The 12,016-nt window shown below is 30.7% G+C and overlaps 1 protein-coding gene across 1 annotated transcript; it reads left to right on the top strand.

Annotated features, from left to right (window-relative positions):
* The first annotated feature begins 869 nt into the window (after positions 1–869).
* LOC145693062 (uncharacterized) lies at positions 870–11,638 on the top strand. Its single transcript, XM_081768733.1, has 5 exons — positions 870–950; positions 5,027–5,098; positions 6,333–6,776; positions 8,818–9,280; positions 11,374–11,638. Coding segments are annotated over exons 1-5 (987 nt in total). The 5' UTR covers positions 870–949; the 3' UTR covers positions 11,381–11,638.
* Positions 11,639–12,016: the final 378 nt, after the last annotated feature.

Genomic DNA, 12,016 nt, shown 5'->3' with positions numbered 1-12,016 from the left:
GCACGAGCTGCGATCGAACCAATAACCCCACGCACCAGAAGTGAACACTCTACCACTTAGCCAGCGCAGTCCCCACACGTATCTAATAAAACTGTATCAACTAATTGATTAGGATGAACAAGCAGTGGCGTATTTAGGGGGGGCTTCCGGGCTTAAGCCCCCCCCGAAATCTTACTTACTATAGTAAAGTATATGAAATATCTTGCAGAATTTTCACATTTTCAGGGAAAGCCCCCCCGAAAGTTAGCAAAGCCCCTCCCGAAATAAAATCGTAAATACGCCACTGGGAACCAGTATTAGGTGAAACAATGTGACACGCTCCTGTGCACGAGGGTATAAATTATTGCACATACATAAATTATGATAAATACTACTTTCGCACTTTAGACCAAAATTATATCTTTCCCATGAGTTTTTCCATAACATTTGTGCTTTCTTAATTTAAGCAGAGCAAACAGAGCTTAAATTTAAAATCTCAAATAAAAAAAAATAAAGAATAGGTCTATAAATTGCGCTTCCTTCTTTAGCATACAGTGAAAAAACTGTCAATAAATTGTTAATACTATAATTCTTATCTTTCATTCAGTTAGTAGGGTTATGGTACAGACAGATAACATATCATAGAGCTCAAATTAGATATTCCTATTAAGCTCTTTAAATTTATGACGTAAATACGAAAGAATTGTTTATGTTATCAGTGTTTAAGAAATAACTGATTTATTAGTGTAATTAATATACAACAATATACAGTAGTTGAGTACTAATCTTGTTGACCTAATGCATTTTCTTATCAGTTATATCACATACTTAAGAATAGATTAAGTAATCAAGGTTTTTTTTCTAATGCCCTATGTAGTATATAAATATACTATATTTTCAATTAAATTCGCAACATTTACTTGTAACACACATTTGCAGAAATTCATTTAGGAGCCTACAAGAGAGAATAAGTATGTTTTCATTTTGGTAACATTAGATACACTTTTTTTTTTTTTTTTGTATGGGTGAGAAAGGAAAGCATGTGTGAAACAGTGAGTGAATATATATGTGCATGTGTGTGTGTTTGTTTCTCTACTTAGAGGCTTTTCACTAATCTTGCCAGCAATACCCTACCTACCTCAAAAAAGAAACAAACTGGAGATTTTTTAAAAAATAAAATAATAGTAGTTCTTGTATTAGAGATTTGAAAGTCATTTACTCGTTGAAATTACCATTTTATTCAAAATAAACTTGGCTATTTCGGGAGACTATGTATATATGATGACCGAAATCTCCTATGAATACGGTCTTGTTCGCAGTAGCTTCTTTTTTAACGATTAGTAAGAAAATTAGTTTTTTTTTCCTGTGATCTAGTGGCTAGCGCGTGTGAGAGGGGGATAATATTGAACATTCTAAAATGTTTCAGATTCCACTTTAAAAACAGAATATGTTGCCTTATATAGTCTTACTGGTAACAAAGAGTGTAACTACCACTGGATCATCTTCTAGCAATATACGAACACACCGATGCTATAGATCGTTATAATCCAGACAGCCGTATATACCACTGAAATCCATATATATATTGCACATAACCTCCGCGCACTACTGAAGACATCAGAAAATAAGGAAGTATTTTTTCATTGCAGTCAGCCGTGATCATCATATTGTTCTCCAGTACTTCAGCCTATATACGTTATTCTACTTCAGCTCATAGTATCATACAGCCTGTAACAATTCTAACATTTAATGCTCAAACACTAGAAAAAATCTCTTTCCACAGAGAAGGTATTGCCTTCTACGGCCTTCCCATCCTCGGATGGGAATGGAGTTCTTGTTTAAAAAAGGGGCGTATGTACAAACGAATTTTTAAAAAAATCAGGGAAGATAATGAAACGTTAGCAATCAAAATGTAAGCTATACACTATTCAGAAAAGTCTACTAAATATAATTTATTGTATACGATTTACCGTATATCCAGATATACCAGTGCTGTGGGATTCAATTTATATCGTCATAGTTGGCGGACAAAACATGGAAGATATTTTGAAATAACTATAAATTTGCAAGTAGAATGTGTGTTAATATTTGTGTGTCACCGTTAGGAAAAGACCAACAACAATACATACAATCTGATAATTAATAGTGTAATTTGCTACATACGTATGGAGCACACAAATAACCATTTTTTCAAGCAAAATAAAAACTCAGTTATTGGAACGAACGACATACTTCTTGGCCCCACAATAATTCGTTTCTTTTTATTTTCTCTGAAACTAGGCATGTAAATTTCTCCATAATAATGTTATTTTGTTTAACTAGATCTGTTCTATCGACTACCATATTTCTTGTCTTCGGACAATATTTTAGTTTACCAAATGTTAAAATTTAAGAGTTAATTATACTTTTAGGCTATTTCTCATTAATCATGTTATGTATTGTCATCATGCTAGTGTATCACTTTCATCTTAATAAGTAGCATCATTAATTTTTCTCCTACAGTAAAATTTAATTTTAGATTTGCAAAAAAGAAATTGTTTTTCTCCATTTATTCGAAAACTACGCATAAGATTTTACACTTCCATACATCATTTTGTTAAACTCAACAAGTTTTATCAAGTAGTATATGTATCATCTTTGAACATTATTTTATTTATTTATTTATTTATTTATTTTTTGTTAAAGGCTAACAGTATTGAATAACATAACAGCATTATATAATTGCACGCTTTCCACACTTATCATGTTTGCTAATGCTATTCCATTATTACCAACCATAGTAAAATAGACAGAAAGAGTATATCGATGATCATTACTATTTTTATTTAGGTATTTCGCAGTCGCAGAATAAGACTATGCAATTCTAAAATGTCGAATTTACAGGTAAACCTTTAAAAATCATTGTAATTTAAGAAATTTGATGATCTTTTCTGTATTTTAGGAATTGTAACATTATTTTAATACGTATTCATGTTATTACGTATTGTAGAGAAAATGGTTGTTAAATACATACAAATTACAGCTAGTACACATTAAAAATTCATAACAATATGAAACCTACTTTGAGTTATGACAGTCTAATTCTAGGTGGTGCGATTAATATACTGTACTTTATTAGGTACGGAAAAATTCTACAGTCTACACCTTCGAATGTCGTTTCATTTAATTAATCTTGTATTCCTTTAACATTAATAATACAAATTTAGTCCAAGTTTCATAAAACTCGAGAAAAAATCAATCATTTTTTTATCATTGAAAATGTGTGCTCTAGTAACAAACTCTATATGGCCAACGCAGTTATTTATTGAGGACGCGGTTTAGCTGAAGGAAACAAATCGTTCTCTTTGTGTCATCGTTAATAATTTAATAACCGGAACACGATGAAGATCAAAAATGTTAGTGAATATTGATGTCAAAGTTTATGGGTAAAAGCATCTCATTAAATGTTCTTGAGGATTGTGTCTCGAAAACTTGTTTTGCTAACATTGAAGTTGCTATTTAGTACCTTTATTGATAGGCAATCAGGCTACGCAGCTTTGCAATGTTGGGTTGCAGTATAAAATAGTCAAGGACTCATTTTTATGGGTAATTTTCGGAAGATACAGTCAAAGATTCTCCTAAACTTAAGAAAATAAATTTAAAATAACCTTCTGCTATATTGGATTTCTCCATAAATTTCTGATAGTTAAATTAGTCTAGTAGTTTGGTAGTTAACTAGTTAGATTTTGTATCTCAAAACTATTAGCTGATATAGGATAGTAACGCAGTGTTACGAGCTATTCTTCTTTTGAAATATTCTTTTCCCCATGCTTGTTCTGTTTATCCTTCTTTTTCTCTAAATAAAGAAATAACGTGGATCTTTTTAGAAAAACTAACAAATTCTTATTTTCTATTATCTCCTGTAAAAAGACGAAGTAACTAACTTAATGATGTTTTAAGTAACATCTCAGAAACTATATCGCTGCCTGTCTTTGTTGATTGCCCATCTATTGTAATCTTATAAAAGAAATAGGTACGCTATTCCGACAGTGGGTACGTTATTCTGATCATGCCGTGGCGAATTGCCTCTTTAGACAGGATTATGTGTTACATTTGTTGTATATATATATATATATATATATATATATATATATATATATATATATATATATATATATATATATATATATAGATATATATATAGATATATATATAGATATAGATATAGATATAGATATAGATATAGATATAGATATATATAGATATATATATATAGATATATATATATATAACTCCTGTTTTGGAAATTTAATATGAAAGATATAACGTATGAACAATTTTATGACTTCATTGTGAAATATCAGGACATTTAGTTCAAAATATCTGCTGGAGAGAAGTGTATTTGTAACTCCAGTAAGTAGATCGATCAATGACAAATTATAGAATATCTTCGTTTTAATTTGAAAACAAGAATAAACTGATACTAGCTTTGTTATTATCACAGCTCGTAAAACAACTCTGAGACTTTTTCTATCATGTATTTTAGCTGAAAATGATACTCTCTCTCTCCTCGCATAATGATTTTAATACACACTAAGCAAATATTTCATTTTTTCGTTCCTTCTTTATGAAATTTAGGGTTCTTTCTTTCAATTTTTTCATATGATAATCTAGATACACCACCTGGTGAACCTAGGGGTTCAGTGAATCTTGTTAAATTTCTGTAAACGTTACATAAATGCCATATAACGTTCTAGAGCACATTTCATTTAGTAAATGCAGTTTTTTATATTTGTATTCGTACAACTAAGGAATAATTTTAAGAACTTAAGCAAGATATCATTATCATACTTATTCTCCCATTACTAGCGATTTTTGTTGTATTGATACCTCAATAATATGAATATCAATTAATTAGGGAACAATACTAATATTTTGTCCTCAATAGAAATGCCATATGCACAGACCTAGTATATACTCCGTTAGAAAGTATCACACATATTGTAATTGCCTGTTTTAGTGCAAGATAACACTGTTCCTTAATTCTATTTTTATATTTTGTTTTCAGTGTTTAAGTTTGCTATTCTACTGTTATTAAGCCATGCTTCATACACGTTTGCTGATATCGACACCAAATATTGTAAGTAAAATAGGTACTTTTTATTACGCAGTGTAATCTACTGTATAATATAGTAAAATAAACATAAAACAATACTGAATATAGAAAGCACATTGCCGATTGACCAATATTTTAATAAGCTGTTGTAATATCAACATTCCCAACAATATTACAAAAGTCAAACAATTATTATTTTAATTAACTATTTTATCAAGCATTGTTTCCATATTGTCAACTTAATCATAACAATACATAACCTTGCTCACTGTGTTATTGAATTGTTACTTTATCTAAATGTTGGCATCTTAATATAATGAAATTGCTCAGCATAATTGTAATTGAAACTATTGTACATTGCGATAAGTTTTATTATGGGCATTTAAAAAAAAAGACACAAATAGGAAAATTATAGAATATGAGAGGAAACCCTTTGTTAATACAGTTGATTATAACACTTAAGTTGAACTTATATATTAACTTTCCATTACGCATGTTTTATTCAATGTTCATAATCCAATTTTTAAATATACAAAAGTATTAAAGGTCGTTTCAAAATATGAATTAAATATTTCTCAAGTTTTACTTGTCTCTGGGGCAAGTTGAAATAGACAATACAAAATTCTGCTGGAACGTAAGAAATAGAAGTTTTATTAACCTTCCCCGCTAATATATATATATATATATATATATATATATATATATATATCAAAGCAAAATACTATCAACAGTCAAATTTGACGTTTAAATGTAAGAGTTGGTTGAATTTATGTATATATGTAAAGATTTGATTTATGTATATATATATATATATATATATATATATATATTTACCAGTTGGCTTTATGTCACAATATTGGAGCAAAAGTACAATATTGATCAAAAAAATCTTGTCACCTATTTCTTTCCAAAAGTCCTGGACTTTTGTTCATAAGCGAAAATAGACAAGCAATTGGCTTGTTATTAGCTTTTTGAGGTCTTCATTAAAAAGAAAGAAAAAAACGCTAAACTTTTCTACAAAGTGTGTCAGGAAGCAACCTTCTAAATAGAGATGAGTGGAAATTTGTTAAATAACATTTCACGTGCAAAGACAGAAGGATTTCCTTCAGAAAATGTATTGAAGGAAGAACAAAAATAGATGTATATGTGTCCGAACTTATTCTCTCTCCTATATTTAAGATTAAGATATATCCACTGGAGTTGTTTCAAATTTTCGACGTACTACTAAATTATTATTTTTATTGTTTACTTATTGTAGCTGCATGTTCTGATCACACCGTTGGCTATGGATACTCAACGTTCTACGACATCCCACATCAAACTAATGAGGTAATGACATTCAGCGTCCAGGCAGCTTCAGATGCCTTGGTCGTGCTTACTACTAATGAAGATTTAACGCTGCCTTACTATGAAATTGCCATTGGAACATACAGCAATACGATGAGCGCTATTAGAAACGTACAACATGGAGCCGATCTAGTTAGAGTTAGTACTCCAGGTATATTGGATGCCAATGAGTACAGGACCTTCTGGCTGAGATACGCTTCTGGGTATATTCAGGTTGGGCAAGGTACATTCGATGCAGGATCATCCACCGTGTTTCTCTCCTTGTACGTTGGTGCATTCACATTTAACAGAATTGGATTCTCCTCCAATGTGGGCACTACAGCACATTGGCTGATTCATTTAGAAGATGGAACAAGTGAGTTAAATATTATAGTACCAATTATATTTTAATTCAATATTACGGTATTTATTTTGCATAGATCGTATAACTTTAGAATTTTTCCTCGGTAAATAAATAAAGAAACCTTTCTTTTGTCAAGATATTGAAATAACTAATCACTTCACTGTATACAAGATTGCCAGATCAATATTATTTTGTTTTGATGATAAAATTTTACGTAAAATGTTTAACGGTGTGGAGTACCTACGCCATCTTTATTATTTTATCCGATCGGTTTATATGTGAAATTATTTTTTTTCTGTTTCCTTTTAAATTAACTGAAGTTTTAATGATGTAATTTTACTGATTTCTTCTTCAAATCTTATTAAATACAGGGGTAAAAGTGGATCTGAAAAGGTGGGGGGACGGATGACGTCACGTAGTTTTCTGTACCTATCTTTGCCCATTGTAATTTTTTAAGAAGTGTGGGGACGCCATAGGTCTTTTTGGAAGTGGGAGAACGGCATCCTCCCGCGTTTCCATTACATTTACCCCTGATTAAATTCTCTTTTTTTCTTTTTACATGAATTTGCATTAGACTATATATAAACGAAATATTACTTAAATTAAATTTGAATATTAAATTATTGATCAAAAATTTAATTTTCTAGAGCTAAAGGGCATTTAAATAGATTTAAAGAACAAGTCAGCAAAAAATAATTAAAATTCCAATTAATTTTAATGAAAGCAAAAAAAAAAAAAAATCACCAAATAAATCAATAGGATGAAAACAAAGGTGGTGCAGGTATCTTTAAATGAAATACAAGATTTATTTAGGAAATGAGTTGCACTGTGTTTGAAAACTATGATGTTCTCGAATATTAACACTTAATTTCTACTCACATTCTAATCGTTTAATTTCTAATGCTATGAAAGAGCCTTGTAACGTAAATCACATTATTGACGTGTCAAGCTCATGTGTAATTGCGTGTAAAATATATACAGTATGAAACAATACATTTGAGTCTTTTAAAAAATATATAGTCACTAGTACATATTGGTGACTTACGACCAATAAAACTATAAGTCGTGAGTTCAAAGATAGCTAAGTATATAAATGTATATTAATACATCATGATTTATAATCGCAGTTCATTCGATGCCCTTATTTATATGTAAACTAATTTATGTTTTTTTTTTTTTTAGTTTTTTTAACATATGATGTAATGTTATTGTTAATAGCATTAGTTTCCATTATCTAGCATCTGCGGTATCTTGATTATATTATTAATTACACTGATTGATATACTGTATTTTTTTTTATTTTGCAAGAAATATTATTTAACAACGGATAAGTTTTCATATCAAAATAATAAATAAATAAAGGATTGTCGAATAAGGCAAACAACTTCAGATATCCATAAGAAAACCTAACAAATATTTATAAGAGTTAATTACTGTTGGTATGGGTTTAAAAGAAAACTTCAGTGAAAATTTCAATTTAGGTTTCACAGTAAAATTATGCTTGGCTCAAATATAATCCTGTCTGCTGGTTGTAATTTTTACTTCGATAATTTGTCATTTGTACATCAAAGCATACTTTTATAGTGTGAAACTCAATCGTGGATAAATGGATATCATACGCCACTTTGGCGCCGTAGACCGGGGGTCGATTCACTGTGGGAGCTCATGGGTTCGGCTTCCAAGTTAAGTTGTAGGTCTACGTCTCATGTACATTCGCAACTGAAAGGGACGCTAAACTAAAAAAATATTCATCTTATAAACAGTGTAGTGTTATTACGTAATAAGCAAAGTATCCGTAATAAGGCTGATAATAGTAAATATATAAAATCAAGTTTATTAACTTATTGTGCCAACCAGAGCTTGAGACCTATTCATGTATTCTCTCGATATTCAGTGACCTGTGCAGTTGAGTTCATATTGTTCAATGTATCTTCGCATTCAGACGTCAATAACGTTTAGTTTGAATATATCTGGATAGCCTATAATTAATGTAGATTGGAATTTATTGTGATTTAAACACTGTCAATATTTATTTCTTTTCTCTTAATTACAGGTGATGTTTTCACCACTGAAAACTATCAGTATACTCATTACACAATTGCCCCTGCACCTGAACTGGGACGAGCTCATTTACAGTTCGAAGTTCGTACCAAGTCTGATGCTATGGTCTTACTTGCCACTCATGCAAATCCAGGTCTGAATGAGCCCGTGTATGAAATTCTTATTGGATACACAAATTATGGCTCTCAGTCCATGCATATCAGTCTTCGAAAAATTCAACAAGTCGGAAATGAATTAGGGCGTACCGAGGTTTCTCCAGGAATAAGTGATATTGCTTTCACTTGTTTCTGGATTGATGTGACATCGACTGGTCTTATAACATTAGGTAGACAAGGGGAAAGAGCACCTATCTTTTCATATCAGGACAACAGTACCGCTATTGTCCTCCCCACGGTTTATGCATATTCCAGCGATGCTCTTATTGAAGCTGATTGGCATACGCCATGTGGTTGTGCGTAAGTATTCAGTTGTATGCTTCTTTGTCTTAGTCTGTAGTATAAGCAATTATTGTCTATCGATTTATCTGTTTTTCACTTTTAAGCTACTATATGAATGAAGAAAGTATTGGAATATTTAAAAAAATAATAATAGTAATATAAACTACAACAGAATTAAACCTTTCATTATCCCTTAATGCCGAGGAAGAGGTTTCGTTAGTTGCATCGAGTTCCATCTTAACTCCATGTGTTAACTCCATCTCTTGCTTTTCGTTAGTATATGCATAGAATTCTCTCCGCTAGCCAAGAGGCTACCACGCACGTCTTTGCTGCATAGGCTTCCGAGTTCGATTCCAGGTGGGAGAGACTAGAAATTTGAACAAATTACCGAGGTTCGAATTCCACCTTAAACAGTAGGTCCACTTCTCACGTAGCCTCGATGCTAGAAGAGACGCTAAATTGCAACTACCCACCCAACCAGTTGTATCTGCATAGCTGTTCATAGTATATTCGAAAGTATCAGTACTAAATTTTAAGCTTAAGATTTTACGAGGATTTTTCGTTTTTTTCCTTTCTATATTTTTGACTATTAAAAGTATTTTATAATGACAATAGGAGTAAATAAACAAATTTGTTTACTGCAACGAACTTGGACAACGAGATTCGTATAAGAAATTATCATTGAAAACCTTACAATATGACATGTAATAAGACTGAAAGTAGAATTAATTGATAGGGCGAGTTTTGTTTTCCGAAACAAGGTTGTAACAACTGTGTTCATATTTCCTAATCCGTTACGCCATTAATTATCGTACAATATAGTAGTATTATTTACTTCTGTTGAAAGAATTCTGACAGGATAAGTTGGTTAATATTGTAATATAAAAATGTTATTATTGTTTAGGCGTCTGTTTGTATCGAATAAACATTTCTGGTTGAGTAAGAAAATTAATTCGGTAGATCAATGTCCATTCTTTCCTCCTAGTTTCTAACATGTTCTGGGATTTGAAAAAAAAATCTCTTCTCTGACGTCAGAGACCTACTATTCATTTTATGTGTAGAATTTTCAATATGCTAGAATCAGGGCGAGATTAACCCATCTGCAGACCCGGGGCTGAAAAAAATATGTGGCCCCTGCTGACTTCACTTAATACATTTCTGTGAAACTACAGTAGGAAAGTAAGGGAATATGTTCCATAATTTTGGTCATATTTTATTTTATGATGATGATTGTATCTTCATGATTCTTTTTAGATAGTTGAGATTTTGATCAGAGTGGAGGCCCCTGTCCACCTGGAGGCCTGGAGCTATAGTCCCGTAAGCCCCCCTTTAATTTGGCCCTGGTTAGAATGATAAATCATGTAAACAGTTCGTAGAATTGAATCCTATGTACACTCATGTCCAAAATTATTATCGCATGTCTATAAATATGTTGCTGTAGGAATATAATTTGATAACCAATTCGCCCGGCATTTTTAATAATGTTAGTATGTATATAATCGGCAAAGACATGTATGTGGCAAATTTCTAGTATGTATATAATCGGCAAAGACATGTATGTGGCAAATTTCATGTCAAAAGAGCAGTAAATAAGAACAATAAAACGGAAATAAAACTTTCTTGACCATTTAGCAACATTTTGTTTTACTGATTCTAATTTTCATATTTATAATTCTTTTCCTATGAAATTTACCACAAATATACATTTCCCGATTATACACATAGTATCAGTATTAAAAGTACCCTGCAAAATCATTATCAAATTATATTCTTACAAGAAGACAGTTATAGATATGCGACAATCATTTTGGACATGAGTGTAAATATATCTTTTGTAAGCATACTAACACAATGATAGTATATGACAATGATGAAATTTTGAAAAGTTTCTGTCTAAAAAAAAGAGAGGAATTGGATTGTACATTGCTTAAAAGCCCTTTATCCATGTTATTGTTATTATTAATTTTACTAAAAGTATTGTGGCTACCAACTGAGTTTTCTACCCCTAACTAATATTTGAATTACTTTAACATTCTTATATTGATAGAATTACGATGTTAGTTTTATTTTAAACTTCCTTATATAATAGATAATGTTATTTTCTTTTTCAGAAACTAATAACGCAGAGTTGTAGCTTTATGGAACACACTGGCTGATAATATTTGAAACAAATATTAGATAAAGAAGAAAAATAAAGTCTACGAATATAGAACATCTAAATTCAGTAACATTGTTCAATTGGAAAGGACAAGCAACCAAATTAAAATCTGCAGAAGAAAAGTAACAGATAATTTAATGTAGTAATATGTTCTAATACAAATATTTATTATATTTATTACCAATTTATTTATGTTTCAAAATAAAATTATGCAAAACAAACAACGTATTTTATTTTGTGATTTAGCATAAGCTTACACCAATAAGCACACGTTAATCACAGTTTTAAAGAAATATTCAACTTAAATAGTTCTCATTACTAATTTAAAAATCTACGTTATAAAACTTCAATTAAATCAGTAATTTTGAAAAGGTCATGAGTCAGAAAAGTAAACATATGAAAAATAAAAAAAAGTGTTTATTTTTTTAAAAAATCCTACAAGACATGAAATGACCGACCTTTGTTTGAAAAAAGCGTTTCTTCTCATTGTGCGAAATGAACAACTTGTGTAGTGCATTTGGTAGCAACAAAAATGTATTGAATGCAAACTCGCCATTTTCTGACTCATAACCTTTCCTAAACTACTGATTTAATTA

Source organism: Thermobia domestica, chromosome 8, assembly GCF_964235325.1.
Source record: "Thermobia domestica chromosome 8, izTheDome1.hap1.1, whole genome shotgun sequence".
In the NCBI taxonomy this organism is placed as follows: Eukaryota; Metazoa; Arthropoda; class Insecta; order Zygentoma; family Lepismatidae; genus Thermobia; species Thermobia domestica.
Note: the sequence above shows the minus strand (reverse complement) of the source record. Positions and strands in the feature narration are given on the sequence as shown.